General features: G+C 36.8%; 5 protein-coding genes across 6 annotated transcripts; 3 read left to right on the forward strand and 2 right to left on the reverse strand.

Moving 5' to 3' along the window:
- Positions 1-22: 22 nt before the first annotated feature.
- LOC109604667 (uncharacterized) lies at positions 23-3,214 on the forward strand. 2 transcript variants are annotated; one of them, XM_020021195.2, is made up of 4 exons: positions 23-309; positions 1,631-1,831; positions 1,900-2,122; positions 2,179-3,214. In XM_020021195.2, exons 1-4 carry the CDS (start codon positions 68-70, stop codon positions 2,575-2,577), a joined length of 1,065 nt encoding a protein of 354 aa, XP_019876754.2. In that variant the 5' UTR covers positions 23-67; the 3' UTR covers positions 2,578-3,214. The 2 variants fall into 2 exon arrangements, with proteins under 2 accessions (XP_019876754.2, XP_049820406.1); XM_049964449.1 differs by lacking the exon at positions 23-309 and adding an exon at positions 1,105-1,560.
- A 181-nt stretch (positions 3,215-3,395) lies between these two features.
- Positions 3,396-5,150, forward strand: LOC109604668 (nuclear receptor-binding factor 2). Its single transcript, XM_020021196.2, has 4 exons — positions 3,396-3,544; positions 3,644-3,974; positions 4,237-4,491; positions 4,804-5,150. The coding sequence occupies exons 1-4, from the start codon at positions 3,521-3,523 to the stop codon at positions 5,001-5,003; spliced, it is 810 nt and encodes a 269-aa protein (XP_019876755.1). The 5' UTR covers positions 3,396-3,520; the 3' UTR covers positions 5,004-5,150.
- A 42-nt stretch (positions 5,151-5,192) lies between these two features.
- LOC109604664 (uncharacterized) lies at positions 5,193-7,734 on the reverse strand. The gene is made up of 2 exons (XM_020021192.2): positions 6,447-7,734; positions 5,193-6,360 (listed from the first exon to the last, which is right to left on the reverse strand). The coding sequence occupies exons 1-2, from the start codon at positions 7,528-7,530 to the stop codon at positions 6,062-6,064; spliced, it is 1,383 nt and encodes a 460-aa protein (XP_019876751.2). The 5' UTR covers positions 7,531-7,734; the 3' UTR covers positions 5,193-6,061.
- Positions 7,735-10,451: 2,717 nt separating this feature from the next.
- Positions 10,452-11,955, reverse strand: LOC109604665 (autophagy protein 5). The gene is made up of 4 exons (XM_020021193.2): positions 11,411-11,955; positions 11,232-11,356; positions 10,973-11,170; positions 10,452-10,913 (listed from the first exon to the last, which is right to left on the reverse strand). The coding sequence occupies exons 1-4, from the start codon at positions 11,767-11,769 to the stop codon at positions 10,804-10,806; spliced, it is 792 nt and encodes a 263-aa protein (XP_019876752.1). The 5' UTR covers positions 11,770-11,955; the 3' UTR covers positions 10,452-10,803.
- Positions 11,956-12,064: 109 nt separating this feature from the next.
- LOC109604663 (probable ATP-dependent RNA helicase pitchoune) lies at positions 12,065-14,796 on the forward strand. The gene is made up of 9 exons (XM_020021190.2): positions 12,065-12,276; positions 12,330-12,410; positions 12,469-12,543; positions 12,603-12,740; positions 12,940-13,515; positions 13,574-13,875; positions 13,935-14,121; positions 14,180-14,494; positions 14,566-14,796. The coding sequence occupies exons 1-9, from the start codon at positions 12,183-12,185 to the stop codon at positions 14,715-14,717; spliced, it is 1,920 nt and encodes a 639-aa protein (XP_019876749.2). The 5' UTR covers positions 12,065-12,182; the 3' UTR covers positions 14,718-14,796.
- The last annotated feature ends 2,328 nt before the right edge of the window (positions 14,797-17,124 follow it).

The raw sequence follows: 17,124 nt of genomic DNA on the forward strand, positions 1-17,124 counted from the left end.
GCGACACACACACAGTCGAAAGTCGAAATTCCGACCCAGTTCGCGTTCCCGCCATCGCGACCGACTAATGGCGACGGAGACGACGTCCGACGGCGGCGCTCAATTGACGCCACAGACGCCCGTTTTGACTGTGGCATGTCGCATTCTGAGATCGCCCTCTCACGAATCTGTCACCACCGATTTGTCCCTGTTTTCGGTCTCGTCGGTCGCATCGGACGCCCATGCCGGACGCAGACTGCTCAATTTCAACAAGTGCGACCAGTTCGTCCGGGGGCACAGTCCCAACCCCGAAAATCGCACCCACAACAGGTCAGTGCACTCCCACCTCCTCTTTCGATTGACACCAGTTGATAAGCAATACCAAATACACGCCAATTAAGCAATGATGATCTTCGGAACGACTAAATTGTGCTCAACACACACCAACATGAGGAACGTACAACACAAATACGTTTAGAATTCGTTAATTAACTTGATTACAGAGTTCGAATGTTTCCCCATTCAATTACACATCGTCGAAGACGAAACTCCAACTTGAAACATGAATTAGTTTGTTTGCAACGAATTTAAAACATTTAAACAAGTCTATTAGGTAATTATTGTTACGAAATGTTTATTAAACAATGATTAGAAACAGTTTTTAATAAATTAAATAAAGCAATAATTAAACATCTAAATTTAACTCATTCCGATAATCTGAAACATAAAACATGCAATAAATATCGATTTCATTATTACAGAAATTCTCTGTAACTATGTGGAATTATGTGAACAACTTTAATAATAATCAATTCTCCATTAGAATATATTACTTAAACCGGCGCATCCGCCATATTTCTAAATAACTTGGCAGTGGTAACTAATTAAAATAAATACTACAATCTAATACATAAATCAAATTAACAGAAATTAGTAAATTATTGTATTAATTATGATTCCTTTACCATCATAATTTCATTACCATATAAGACATAATTATCCACAAATAAATTAATTGAATTTTATATTAAAAAATATACATATATATATATAATATATATTAATTCACCTTAATTAAATGGTATTCAGATAAGTAACTCTTTGTACATATGTGTTATAAAAAATTATAATCAATAAATATTTGTCAGATTGTAAATAAAAAATATACGTATCCATTAACGCAATTAACTAATTAAATCGAATGAATGTGAACGAGAACGTCACCTAATTGCTTTCTAAATTTATTTAGTTCACATATAAGTAAACCTTAATAATTCCCTTTATTTTATATTAAGAATGACGTATGAGCAGCGAAAGCATCAGAAACCTTCAAATCGCTTGCTTTCTTAAAATTCATCGCACGTTATTCGTTATTACTTAATTAACAGGGTTATGCGATGACTGAATATCACAAGTTCTTTAAATAGAATGGATTCGTCGAATCCGACGAGAATGACAATGAACGGCAGTCGTCCGGAATTGTCACCGTTGTTGGTACTAACAATTGCTGCTGGTACTACTTAACTAATTATAAAAAACACTGACGATGGCGTTGCGATCTGTATCTAGCTTGTCTTTAAGGTAAATATTAAATGTTTATTGTTAAAATAATGCTTTCCAATGGCGACTAATAATAAAAATATCCCAACAGGCCGGCTGACATTCCGGAAATTTTATGGTTCGAAGAAGAAACCGAACTGATCCGAAGTTGTGCCGCCTTATCGTCAGCTGTGGGTCTTCAGAAGAGCTTCAGCACCAGTGACATCAGTCAATTACCTTCGCCAGACGACGGACCCAACGTTCCAGGACTCAGAAACGCCGTTTCGGAACTGGTTCTCAACTCTCTGCAAAGGTAACAACACCTCATTTCTAGTTAGTTAGCTTCTCTTTAAAAATTACATTAACGATATCAATACTCAGGTCCGGCTTCCTCTTGGAAAACTCCCGTCTGGATCACACGTCCAGATCTTGTTCCACATGGGTGGCAGTGGGAGACATAGCCTCCACTTCGCAGCTGCCTTCTCCGCACGGCGGCCACAGCAGCACAGCCGCTTCCACCAACAACCAGCACCACCATCAGACAAACACCCCTCCACCACCGGCCTTCACCGCCGCCGACTTCATCAGATCCGTCAATAAAAAAGTGAGTGCACATCCTACATTGACCGATCCTTGTTCGAAACATGTTTTGGTTGATAGGTAAGACAAAACTACATCCGACGAAGACTCCTTACCACGTACAAAGCCCTCGAGCGTCTATCCCAGAGTGAATTCAACCTGGACCGATTGGAGGTGACCCCTTCGACCGCCACAGCCAGCGTCACCACCGACACCGGAGATGGAGGAGCGTCGTCCAGATTGTCCGTCCCCGGAAACAGCCCGACCCCCAAACCCCACAACACGCCGCCGCCACCCAACAGTACCAACGCAGCCATGTTGAGAGTGGCCAAACAACGTGCCGGAAGCAATCTGCCTCTGACCATCAGAGACGTCGAACGAGAAAGGGGAAAACCTCTCAGCAAATACGAAAGGAACATGATGATATTCAATTGGTTGCATACGTTGGACGACACCGCTTTCGTGGAAGGAATACAATAAGAACTCACTCCACTCACTTACTTGTTTATGGTACTACACAAACGTCTTATGGTTCCTGGCGGCCTTTCAGAAGACCGACTAGATCATTCTTCACTCGACAATTGGTTTTTACCTCTTTGCCATTTTTCAAATTTAAAAAGAAAACGTACATACATTTTTTATTGTATTCTCTTGACAAATTGTGATGAGTGACAAACAAAACATCGTTGTTTCTAAATTTGTATTCGAAAAATTATAGTCAAACTAACGTTATCAAGAATTTGTAGCTGTATATTAAAAAAAGTTCTTGTTAAACTTCTACGTAGGTATTATCCTCTGTATTATGTATATTGTATTAAAGGCGGTGCTAATCGAAGTCGAACCATAGGACTAATATACTTATTCATTTGCAGGGAACCGTTGATATTGTGATATCAATTGAAATAAAACATTTTTAAATCCAATTATGTGTACGTATTAACTAACTTTTTGATGCTTTCAGTGTCCACTTGAAAATGTTTTATTTCGCCTGCATATTGTAACTGACTGCTCCCATTATATGAGCGTTGTTCTTTAGCTAATTTATATAAATATGTATATCTATTTATTTAAAGAAAGTTTACTCCATTAGGAGATATTAAAGTCATATCAATAACGATTTCGGTTGTTTCTTTTTTACCTTTCCTAAAAACAAACAATAATGTTATTTAAATTGAATTGCGCGCCAATTATTCGGTGTATGGGCACAGACGGTGTCAGACGAGAATTTCAACATTAAAAAAAATTTATTTTGAAACATTTAGGGTTTTTTCAAACCGAAAGTTGGTAGCAATGTTTAAAAAACGTCAAAACAGTAAAATTGGTTCGTATTTTTCGTTGCACAAACAACTTTTAAATATTCGCAATTTATGTTAGAAACAATACATATTCGTATAAGCATTGATATAAAATAATAGCTGATAAAATGGAGAATTCATTAATAAATAAAGTAAGTGAAATCAGGTAACTGGGTCATAAATAAATCAATAACGATCGTAAACAAACTGCAATATGTATTTTTTTTTTTTTTTTTTTTTTCCATTTTTAGGCACATCAGGAACAAAGGAAAGCAGATGTGCTTCTCAAACAGAAAAAATTCGATGAGTGCTTGACATGCCATCGTAATGCCATTGAATATCTGTCTCAAGCAATGAAGACCAACCAACAGCCGATAATATGTTTAGAGTCTTTGCAGTTGCAGATAGGTCAACTGGAGAGGCAAATCAAAATCGTGACCATGAAGAAAGTCCAATATGAAAATATGAAAAACACCGAACTGCACAAGACTGAAAAACCAAATTATGAGATGGAGAGTGATAATAGCAATAGCAGTCTTCAGGGTATCTATGCAACAATGGAACAGCATGATTCGTTTATAAGTACTTATTACTAATTGAGATTGGAATTAACCCATTTTTCCCTTATTATTTTATTCACTAGACTCTAGTGTACATAGCTAAAAAGTAGAATTGTACAGGGTGTAAATGGTACACACACACACACACATATTTATAATCTCAGACAATCCTATCAAAATGAATTTGTATTGTTTGCACCTTTTCAATTTTAAAATAATAAATAATATCTGGTAAACATGGGTTGGTTGTTGATTCGGTTGGGGTTACATCCACTCTCTTGTAGGTTACTTGACAAAAAGAGAGTCTGGAAGTGATAATGATAGTTGTTCAGTAAGTGACAGTGATGAAAAACTAGAAAAATCTCTTCACGGCTTCAAACATCCAAAAGACGATGCAATCATAATTGAAGAGTTCAAAGAGCTGTGCAATTCTTATAGAGATTCCATCAAAGTTCTGTTGTGTCAGTTGGATGAAAGAAATAAGGAAATCACTGAATTGAAAGTCAGAGTTAAACATCTCGAACAAGACAAGTTTAAAGGTATTAACAATACCACCATCACACTGATCCCCCATTCATTTATTTCTAGTTACGTTCATTTAATTCGTTTTCTAGCAAACTCAACCAATTAGAAAATAATGATGGTGTCCAATTGTTTTTGTGATTAAAATGGGATTTGAAATTATAAGTATTTGTTTGAAAAAGCCTGCTTTGATTATTTTCTAATTTAACACGCTGCCTCTTTAGTGTATGGTCTTGAAAAATAAAACGTATTAACACCTGAATTGTTTTAGCAATTAATAAATAGTTTTGCGTGTGAAATGGAAATGATAAAGAAACAATGTTTTCCAGGACAAACAACCAAGGATAATAACAGTTTGAAAGTGATAACTGATTCCTCAGGTGGAACATCCCCTTACGTGTTTTCGCCGAGCAGCGAACTCAGTCCGGACGTACGCGACACCGAGTTGCTCCAGTTGGCCCCCTTGGAAATGCCCACTTTCGATTTCTCCAACTTTACAACTTGCGTCAATCCAAATAACAACAATTGACGACACATTACTATTCACGATATGATTTAATTTAAGGTTTTTGATTGCTCACTTAATTAATTGTATTTATAAATATTTTCTTTGTTATTCATGTTTATATGTAAAATACTGTACATTTAAAATAAATTGTTCTGAAAATAGAAAAAATGGTTTTAATTGGATTAGACCCTTGCAAAAAATACAAACACAATCGATACAAGATTTTATTAATATCGTTCTATAAAATATCTCATAAAAAATAATCAATACATGTTTATAAAATTTCATTTACAATATTTATTAAAGTATTACTCAGCTGAGCCGTATATATGTATATTTATATACAATTATATTTTTCTGTTTTGATAAACGAATTTGCTTGATAAAAATATTCACAACCTACAATATTAAGGTCACATTATTTTATTATTGTTATTATTAATTTTTAATAGATATTAATTAATGTTTTTTTATACACCTTCAATATGAAGTCGTTACGGTCTAAATCACATGTTAAATTGCATCTAATTACTTACTTGCTTACTTCTTACCTAAATTTAGATATGTATAAATAAAAATTACGATATGTATGTACAGATTCAATAAATAGACATATTCAATTCAATATTTGAATAGTATCGGCAGTAACCTAGACTTTTATACAAAATATGGCAAAAAGGAAGGAGACTTTGGTTCACGTTGGCACAGACCGACCGGTCGATTGGTTGGTTCAAAATTTATCACGCCGTTTGAACATGTACAATCCTGCATCGGTCCGCACCAACCGGAACCGAGGTCGAATATTGCATCTCAGGTATACATTAGCTGCCCTACGTTGTGTTTGGCACGGCGAAATGGACTTATCGACTATTTTACAAGGCACATGACAATGAGCAATGAGCAATGAGCAACGAGTTGTCTCGTTCGGAAACAGTTTAGCACCCGGTGGTCGTCGTCGTCGTCGTCGTCGTCGTCGTCGTCATCAATCTATTTCCGAGATAAGGCAAGGCGGCGAATAAGTACAGAGGACGTTTCATCTGTTGGATATGTGCAAGTTATCTATCAATCTAACAACAGTTCTAGCTGACGGCGTGCATCATCTTCACGTTCTCGTTCCTCTGTCGCAGCTCCTCCTCCTGCTTGAGCCACTTCTGCACCTGACGCCTGTGGATGTTGTACTTGGAAGCGACCGCCCTCTGATTGCCCTTACACTGGGAATCTTCGTAGTAGCTGTCGATCGCCTGCAGCTTGAAATCCAAACTGTAGCTCTGGCGTTGCTTCAGAGGGGCGACGCCGTGCAAACACGAGTCGTCGTAAGAACACGTGTACGGATTCGGTTCGTATTCTGGCGAGTAGAGAGTCGACGGATACGTGTAAGCTGGAACAAAACGGAACTCTTCGTTAGCTTCAGATTCATGATGAGTCAAACAAATGGCAAATGGACAATGGTCAGTGGACAATTACCTCCAGTTTTGTCCGTATAGTAGTAGTGTATGGACGATTTGGGCTGCAGTTCGTGGAGCGTGTAGGGAACGTTGTTGTATTCCGATTTGATGTCGCAGACGTTGTTGTTATTGTTGTTGTTGTTGTTGTAGTAGTAGGCGGCGTCGTGGATGTAGGGGCAGCAAGGGAGCGGTTCCAGTTTGACCGGCGCCACCAGTTCCAGCCTGGAAGGCGGCAGTCTGTCCTCCACGTCCCCGTCCACGTCGACGTCGACGTCGTTGTTGTCGTGGTCAGCGTTGTCGTCGTCGTCGTTTAGATAGGGCTTGAACAGCTTGACTGGTTTGGGCGAGACGAGTCTGTCCTCGTCGCACTTCCTCTTCGTCTTCGTCTTGGTCGACAGGTCCCACACATCTGGGTGAGTCGCTGTCGTCGTCGTCGTCGTCGTCGTCGTCGTCGAAACGAGACTGGAAGGCGTCGAGACCAGCGGCGGGGAGGCGAGCGGGGAGGCGAGGAGCGGCGCGAACGAGACCGAGAGCACAGGTGCGCTCCGCGAAGCGGGCCTCTTGAAAGACAAGTCCATGGGCGCGGCGGGATCGTCCGAGCGGCGGGAATGTGTCGTGTAATCGAGGGCGCCGTACGGCGGAGCGAGCGAGGGAACCCGCGCGTCCGGTACGCCGCTGGTCGCCGCAGGCGGACACATATCGGCACAGCCAACGTCGTCCCGCTGTCTGTTGCTCAAGGCCACATCTATTCCACATTTTCTAGCCTCCGGAATTTCGCCTCCGTTGTTGTTTGCGTTGCCGCAATCCGCACTCTTGGGCCCCGGGGCCGTGCCCGAACCACTGCTTCCCTTGTTCACGCTGTTCCGCAGCACGTTCTCCACTTGCAACCACTTTTGGATCTGCCGTCTGTGGATCCCGTACTTCCGCGCCGTGGCCCGCTGGTTCCCTTTGCAGTCCGCGTCGTTCCTGTACGAGTCGAGCACCTGCAGCTTGAAGTGCGGAGGAAATATCCGTCTGGATCCGATACCCGTTTTTCCTTCACTTTTACAGCCTTGCACTCCACTAACACCGCGTTTCAACACCGAATTCAGTCCGTGAGCCATTTTACACGCACTCGCCCACTTTTCAACGATTCTATTCGAAAACAACCCTCGAAAAACAACAGAAATAACGCAGCAAGTTTATCTGCGACCTATGTAGCAACCATTTTCGTCACGATTCACAGAAAATCCCCACTCTCGCTGACTAAACTGTATTCTCACGTACTGCCATCAAAAAGGGACATGAAGTGTGTTTACCGCAACAATCTGCGATCCACCGCAACGGAACTTCCTTCTCTGACGGACGGCGCATTCCGACTGGGTCGCACGACGTAGGTCTTTGCTCTGCGAGGCGCCGACATCCGTTTATGAAACAAGTTTGTCCGCGTCGTTGCCAAACCACCGCACCGCTTGATACGTTACTTTGAACGTCGTTTTCCCCCTTGTAAATCCCCCGAAACTGTCAAAGTCCGACCTTTTTGCACTCATCAATATCTTCCGATGTGATGTGGCACAGAAAAGCGCTGGAAAAGGCCGATTATCTGACCACGATTGTAATGGGGTAAGACATACTTGGCAACGACGGACACGGTCAGGCCAGACAAGCTGTCGCCAAGCCAGCGAGGCCAGACAACGCGTCTCTCCCTTTTCTTTTCATTCATTAACGAACAGATGGCAATACTTGTTTTTGCGGCTATTCTTTTTTACTTTTCGCCACCGCAGCATCTGATCTGATTTTGATCTGCTAATCAAATCAGGTTTCGAGCCTCTTTGCGCTTTATGAAAGTACCTAAACCGTATTTTTATGTTCCTATTGGAAGTTATTTACGAATAAATCCCATCCCAAAATAAGATTCTTTGTTAATTACTTAATAATCTTTCGAACTAACATCCTTGATGAAGTTAGAAATTGTTTTAAGAACATTTGCTTACCTTATTTACCGTCAGTAAATTAAGGTAACAAAATACAAAAGAATATTAATCCAATACGATATAGAATTTTACTTGTAGTACCTTGTAGACAAATCAGTTCAAGTTATTCTTTTAGTTAAATCATAACTAAAAGAATATAGTATATAGCAATATATTCGTATATTTTGATCATAAAAAGTGTTGGCTTAGGTAGTCTGTGGATTAGCAACAGCCACATCATAAAAGGCAAGTTGCACTTAATAGAAAAGGCGCTATTCTCGGAATTCTCGAACCACCGGACAGGGAATGTCTATTTGGGCGCCGAGCAGTCTGGCCTGGCTTCGACTTCTCTTTGTTCTCGACCCGCTCTTTCTCAAAGTCACCGCTAAGATGACCGTTTCAAGAGGTCACATCTTAACCGAATAATACTGCTCGTATATCCATATATACATGGTACATCGCATACATAGTATGCTTATAAAAACTAATATAATTAATATTATTATTAATTTTCACATTAAAAATACAATAAGTTAGTTTTTAATGTCGGCCATAAAACGTGGCCTAAGCTTGATTGGTTTTATCAATGCAGTATGTGTCAATAAAACTGTAGAAAATTGAATACGATAAGGTGAAATTGAGTGTCGGACGAACCCACACACACACGTACGTACGAACAGGTATACGTGGCAAGTTCGAACGTTAATTGTAAACTTTTGTAGGTATGCATGTTTAATGAAATGCACGTGTCTGACTTTGGAGTGGAACAAAGCAGCGAGATAAACCAGAACCTGGCAGACCGCGCGGCGCCCAAAAACGACATTCCTCACTTTACCCGTACTAGTACCTATTCAGGTCTACGTGCCTTTGTGTTTGCCTCGCTTCTCGGAAATCTCCACCTTTCTACCCACTCATCTATTGCCTCCCCTGCCCGATTATACTATTTTTATAAAAGCATTTTGCAACAGTTCATTATATATTTAAAATACCTTTTGAATTGTAATTATTCTTAATTAATTTCAAATAAAAATGCATATGTGTAAATATAATAAAAGTAAATAATAAAAAATTAGTATTAAATCAATATTTATTACCCTCTATTTTCTGATTAAAATAACTTGTGATATAAATATTAATTTAATAATATAATATTAATAAATAATTAAATACGTTTTAAAATAAATAGGATTATCTAAAACCACACATGTTCAAAGAAAATTGAAACAAAAGAGATAAACTTTGAACAAACGTCGCAACACAACGTTATGTAACAAATATTTGTACGTGTATGTGTGTGTGCTTTGTTAGTACTCATGACAAATCAAATGGCTATATTTAATTTGGCGGAATACCAATTTTTACTTATGATGTGATCAGTGCCGTTCTACGAGTTGTTAATCGTGAATAATTCGTTAATTATAAATAATAATTTAACAAAAAAATGCCAATTATCGTGTTATCATTTACAAGTTTAAGAAAGGAGCAAAGTTCTATTCATTGAATTTATCAACAATAAAATATATTTCTGTGTAAATAATATTATCTTGTTGAACAATATAGATGCGCTTATTCATTGGTGATTGGCGCTATTTAATCAACAATAATATTAAATATTTTACTAATTAACAAAAATCAAATATAATTCTTAAAAAATTATATACAACTCAAAAAATTATTTTGAATTTATTTTTTAATCATCCATATAAAATAAAAATCGATGCTTTATTATTCAAGAATTTTTCGAAACTAATTATTTATTTGTAAACAAATTTGTTTTTTGTCCACATACATATCCATGCCATTAATTTAATTAACTATCTAAACAAACATTTAAAATGCTATGAAAACACATACCATGAATAATAAAAGTGCACACCATCAGCATAAAAGTTGCCCCATAAGTAGTGATACACAATTGAGTAAAAAATATTTTATTAGCTTTTGTATTCCAACAGCTGGTCATTTGTTGCATGGCAATAGAAATAAAATTATTTCATATATTTTTTACTATTGCTCAGGCTAAACAAATATAAAAATAAAATAGAAAACGTACGACTATAATGATGTACCTATTTTACTTAAATAATTTATTTTAAAATAGATTCAATACAAAAATCACATTTACGATTCCCATTTTAATTAGATAAATAAAAAATCGATGGGTTAAACATAACAATAAATGCATGTTACACATAGTATATTCATCTTTGTCAAAGCCTTAAATAATCTTAACACTGGTATAGAAGAATAAGACAAATCATATTTTAATTTAGCTGTTTTTTACACACTTATGAAAAGTTAAAATGTATTTTTTTATTTTCCTTTCAGCAGGTCTCTTTTCCAGCCAACTCTGTCTCATATAGTCTAATTGTAAATGGTGTGCTCAGAATCAAATGAAAAATTAATATGAGCTTTTTTGAGTATTCAAAATTGTACAATGAAATGCAGAAAATTATCTGGATAACTCAAATGTTCTGACATCCATTGTAAGGGTGTTTCCAATGGAGGATTCATGCCATGTGTTTTAACACTCACTGAAAAAATGAAAATAAATAATTAATAGGTATAAATAATGTGCTTTAAAACTACTGACCATTATTTCTCCCTGGAAACAATTCATTAAGTAAATCCTGTAATGTTTTCCTCCTTCCATCATCAGCAACTGGTTTTATCAGTTTCTGTTTGTACCCATCATCAACATAACACCTAAACGGAATGTACTTGAAGTGTTCACAATCTGCAGGAACTTCCATCAGTTTCCTGTTTACAGCCCAGAATTGATCAAATTTATCTAAAAAATGTAAATTGAAAATTAATATGTCGAATTGGTTGAACAATGTGCATGTACACACCATTTTGCAAACCCAACCAGAGTTGATTGTGATCCTTTTTCTGCATGTTACTGGCAATTTGGCCCCTGTGCTTCAATACATCAGCTTCTTTTAGACATGCCATGAAGTATGATTCAACTGTTTCTCTGCAATATAATTTGTATAAATATATTTAGCATTAAGAGCATTTATTTACTGACTTGTTGCTGAATTTATAAATTTGTGATTCTGGAAACTTATCGAATCTGACTGTTATCATCCAGGGTAGATGATCATCACCTAGCATCAAATCCGACAAAACACCGATAGGGTATTGCCATTTTAAGGGTTGGCCGTTGAATTCTAGCCACATTTCCTGGTCCTGTTTATCGTTTGCAACATATTTGGCGAAATGTTTACGAACTTTGTCAGTGACTAAAGGGAAATAACTCAATCTGGGTACCATTAAATAAAACGGATCGGGATGCTGGATATCTACTACTTCATCTGGATCCAGTTTAAAGGCAATTGGTAGTTTTCCTTCCCATACTTCTCTCAAAACTTCTCTATCGTTTGCCATGTTTATCGAATGTTTTGTTTGAATGTCAAAATCACAAAAGTAAGGTTATCAACGAATAAACCTATTAAATATAGAAAACCACAATTACTTTTATATTAAAAAAAATTTAGTTAGATGTAAATTTTGTTATGCGCTTACGCACTCATTATCTAGCAACATCTAATATTTAATTTAATAAATTTTAAAATGTATCACAATTTTTAGATTTGTTGTCTTGGTTGCATAAAATTAGTTACTTATATTTTTTAACGTGCGTGTACAGATGTGCGCAAATCCGTTGCGGACACAAAGTATCCCTCCTCTTTATTCTGTGAATTGTTTGACAGTTCCTGTTCTGCATCCTAACCTTAACTTTTTGCCCCTTGTAAACACGTGTTTGGGAACGCGCATATTTTTATTTTCAAAAATCAAGTATGTCTATTCAAGATAAAGTGCTCATGCGAAAAATAAAAAAACGGGAAAAACAAAAGTTAAAATTAGTGCAGCAAAAAGAGTCCGAGAAGAAAGGTAATATTATAATTTAATAAACTGTGTACATAGTGTAAATGTGTCTATTCTAGAAAATGAAGAAACCGTTTTAGAAAACGAGCAAAAAGGTAAAAAAAGAAGCCAAACCTTGGACAATCAAGAACCTCCTAAAAGTAAGGATAAATAATAATTATTTTAATTAATAATTTAATTTGAATAAACTTTTTGTAGAAAAGAAAAAGAACCAACAAGTTGAAGATGATACTACGGAAGACGTGAACGATGAAGAATCGCCTTCTAAGAAAAGTAATTTAAAATGCAATATATGTTTAACAGGCACATATAATCAATATTTATTGTTGCAGAAATGAAGAAAAAGAAGAAAAAAGGAGGCAAGGAGTTGGATTTGGAGAAGGAAAGTCAATCAGATGATGAATCAAATGAGGAGGGAAATGATGAAATTATGAATGAAAATGATACTAGTAACAATTTGGAAAAATCTTGTAAGTAAAATACATTGGTGAATTGAGTTTATTTAAAGATTATACATGATGAATATGAAGGCGAATATGATGTTCCTCCAACACTGTTGTAGAGTTGAGCTAGCAATGAATTGTATTCTACTTTCTGAAACTCAGATCATTCAATTTATTTATAAATTATGTGTCTATTGAACATATTAGTTATTAATTACTCTTGTAGTGCCAGGATCAGAAGCCACTCTTGAAATTCTGAGCAGTTGTACATTTGCATCGTTGCATGAAAAAGTGTGTGAGAACACGTTGAAGGCGATAGAGGACATGGGATTTACAACACTGACAGAGATCCAAGCCAGGTCAATACCACCACTGTTGGAGGGCAGAGATTTGGTCGGTGCGGCCAAGACCGGTTCCGGAAAAACGTTAGCCTTCCTCATTCCAGCTGTTGAATTGATATACAAACTCAAATTTATGCCGAGAAACGGAACTGGAGTGATCATCATCTCACCTACACGCGAACTGTCAATGCAAACGTTTGGCGTGTTGAAGGAACTGATGAAGTATCACCATCACACCTATGGGTTGGTGATGGGCGGAGCTTCGAGACAAACTGAGGCTCAGAAATTGAGTAAGGGCATCAACATTCTGGTTGCCACTCCAGGAAGGCTTCTGGATCATTTGCAGAACACACCTGATTTCCTATACAAAAATCTCCAGTGTCTGGTTATTGATGAAGCTGACAGGATTTTGGATATTGGTTTTGAGGAGGAGATGAAGCAGATAGTTAATCTGTTGCCAAGTAATCTATGCCTAAAATTAGTTAATTAATAAAATGTAATTTTGTATTAAATTTTTAGAACGCAGACAGACGATGTTGTTCAGCGCGACGCAAAGTCAGAAAACACAAGCTCTGACATCTCTGGCATTGAAAAAGGAGCCAGTTTACGTTGGAGTCGACGACAATAAAAATGAGGCAACCGTCGCCGGATTAGAACAGGGCTATGTGGTTTGTCCATCTGAAAAAAGGTTGTTGGTGTTGTTCACATTCCTGAAAAAGAACAGGAAGAAGAAGGTCATGGTCTTCTTCAGTTCCTGCATGTCCGTCAAATACCACCACGAATTGTTCAACTACATCGACCTACCTGTTATGTGCATACATGTATGTTCTTGATGTAAACTATCAATGTTTTCATTGTACTAATTGTTATTGTTTTAAAGGGCAAACAAAAACAAACAAAACGTACGACGACATTCTTCCAGTTTTGCAATGCAGAATCGGGAATTTTGTTGTGTACTGATGTGGCAGCGAGAGGTCTAGACATTCCCGCAGTCGACTGGATCGTACAGTACGATCCTCCAGATGATCCTAAGGAGTACATTCACAGAGTTGGCCGTACGGCAAGAGGCAAGTCTTTCGTATTTGTCGATATAATATATTATATTATTGTTATGTGATATTCCAGGTGAAGGCAGCAGTGGTCATGCCTTGTTAATCCTGAGACCTGAAGAATTGGGTTTCTTGAGGTACCTGAAACAAGCAAAGGTGCCACTCAACGAATTCGAATTCAGCTGGACCAAAATAGCTGACATTCAGCTGCAGCTAGAAAATTTGATTGGGAAGAACTATTTCTTGAATATGTCTGCCAAAGAGGCGTTTAAAGCGTATGTAAGGGCGTACGATTCGCACAGTCTGAAAACTATTTTTGATATTAGCACGTTGGATTTGGCGAAGGTGGCTCTCTCGTTTGGATTCAAAGTGCCACCAGCAGTTGATTTAAGTATGTAGTAGTTAACACTTTCGAACGTGGACTCTTTTAATTAAAAGTTTTGTTTCAATTTTCAATTGTAGAAGTATCAGCTAAGAAGGCGGAAAGACCGGCTAAAAGGAAAGGCGGTGGAGGTTTCGGTTATTACAAGAACATGAATTCGGAAAGGCAGAAGACGAATGTTTACAGACAACCGAAAAGAGGCGGCCCGGATAGAAGACAGTTTGCTAGATAATTATGTTTTCTCTTTTTTACTATTTGATTTTAATATATGTATGTATATTTCTTTAAACGAAATAAAATATTAAATTGTTCTTCTTGCGTTAATTCATGCAACCCAGATTGCACCGTTAGAATAGAAATAATAGGAAAATTTAGAAATTACATATCAATATATCGTATTTAATTTATTGATTGGCCGTTTAATCGAAATTGAGACGAGAAAAGAATCGACGAGACATTTCGGTAATTTAATACCGTGCCTGATCCGCCATAAACCACTCAACATACAGGTTTAATTGCGGTAGTGGTAGTCGACGGCGCCAGGTATAAAAATAGTCTGTGTCTACATTTTCGTTTCCTCCATTTCCATCGTTCTGGCGATTCTGTTTGGGTTATCACCAAAATAATTTATGTTCATAGAGTTTAGACAGTAGTTAATATGAGATCTGTGTCGTAATTATTATTATTTAATTATGAATGTTACTCTCAACATGTAATAACTTGTTAAAAAAGGTTTCAAGTATTTAAATAATGATTTTTAATTAATTACCTATTTATAATTGAATATCTATTTATGAGAAACAATAAATGAAATAATTCATATGAACCAATCAATTATAATTGTGATTTCCTTTTAAAGGAGTAGCCGCAGGCCGAGTTTCTTTATTCAATTTGTAAATACTTGTAAATAGTTGAGCAGTGGCGGTTTCATTTTTACCGTTAATAAGCGCTTTTATTGGTGGTCGACGTTGTCGTGGGAAGTCTAATATAATAACATGTGTAATTTTCTAATTTACTCAATATAGTGCTTCAAAAATAAATTATATAATGATTATTGATTTTATATATGACCATATGGTGCATCCAATAATGGAACCATTGATTGTATTGATGCAATCTTCAAACAATCATTGTTTAAATAATCTATCTAACATAGAGAGAGACAGAGAGGACGTCTTGTCGCAAATGAAAATCAGCGCGATTTAAACGCAATACAATTATTGATTAGAGATGAGAAAGTTGTTTAGTTATCACTTCTTTAAGAAGAATAATAATAATCTGTAGTTGTTGGATCAATATTTTCATTTATGGGCATCTCATATCTATAACTTTCATTTTATATTTCATGTTGTGCGTAGTTTAGATATTTGATCTGGTTCAACGTTAATCATTAGCACTTTGGTGCATAATAAAATTGTATTTCGTTCGGTTGTAGAAATATAAAAAATGAATCAACGGTTGTATTTTTAAATGTGCATACAAAACGAGTGGTGACCCAGATTGATTTCCTCGTTCTTCTGAACAGTCTCGACATTTTAGGTCTAATTGGTTTATTGTCGAATCAATTATTCAAATGTGCGAACGTTGTTAGTATACCTAACGGTATTTCGTACTAGACGCCATTAATATTTGCAATAAACCAGTTTGAAGAAGACCGCAACAGTCAATTTGGAGATTTCGTTAGGAATGTGCGTACGAATCAGAATTAGAATTTGATGATGACTATGACTATTATTACGGTTTAGGTTTTTTGGAAACGTAATTTGAAATCAGCGATGAAATTATAACGCGATAATGTCTTTCTGAAGAAAAGACTTGAGGAAATTAAAACATGTGTGCATGTACGATGTTATCAAGATGTTTACATCATCATCGTTTGCATCATGCAGTAAATTTTTATGGACACCGTGTCAAAACATCACCCACACGAGATCCATATTCATTTTGAATGTAGTTGTGTAACAAAGCCGAACGCAGAGAAGAAAATGGGAACTAAATGTGGTCGGGAATAACAAAATTGCGTTCGTTCGTAATTAGAGTTGGACAGGTAGATGTTTTTTTAATCCCACATGACCGGTCGCTCCCACACACACGCCGACCATTAATAAATCTACTTATATGGTGATCTGACGATGTGCGATTTTATTGTTCCTTCTGCTTCCATCAATCTGCTTAATATTGAATGCCTTACATGTATAATTTTAGCATCAAACATTATTTAATAACTTAGTTAACGATTACATTAATGTAAAATTAATGATTTAAAATAATAAAAGTGTTGTTCAGTCTTTTTAAACATTTACATAATTAGCTTGATAAATATATAGGTAATAAAATGACGTAGGTGTTTTTTGATTCGTTCCTCAATGAGAGGATTTAATTCCTTTTGGAAAAGTGGTTGAGCCATCCCATAAAAATTGGAATGTTTCGAAAGAAATGAAAAAAGAATAGTTAAAGCCCACTCATGTGGATCGCGCAATGAATCTAATCCGAATTTGGAGAGTCGAAGTCGAATGGCAAAGAAACAGTCGAGCTGCCCACGAGTACAGGTTTCCCGACACGGGACGGAACGACTTACGGCACCGTCGTCGATTTGATTAGGGCGTAGGTTGGCTATTCCAAATCTCTATCACACACAA

Source organism: Aethina tumida, chromosome 3 (assembly GCF_024364675.1).
Source record: "Aethina tumida isolate Nest 87 chromosome 3, icAetTumi1.1, whole genome shotgun sequence".
NCBI lineage: Eukaryota > Metazoa > Arthropoda > Insecta > Coleoptera > Nitidulidae > Aethina > Aethina tumida.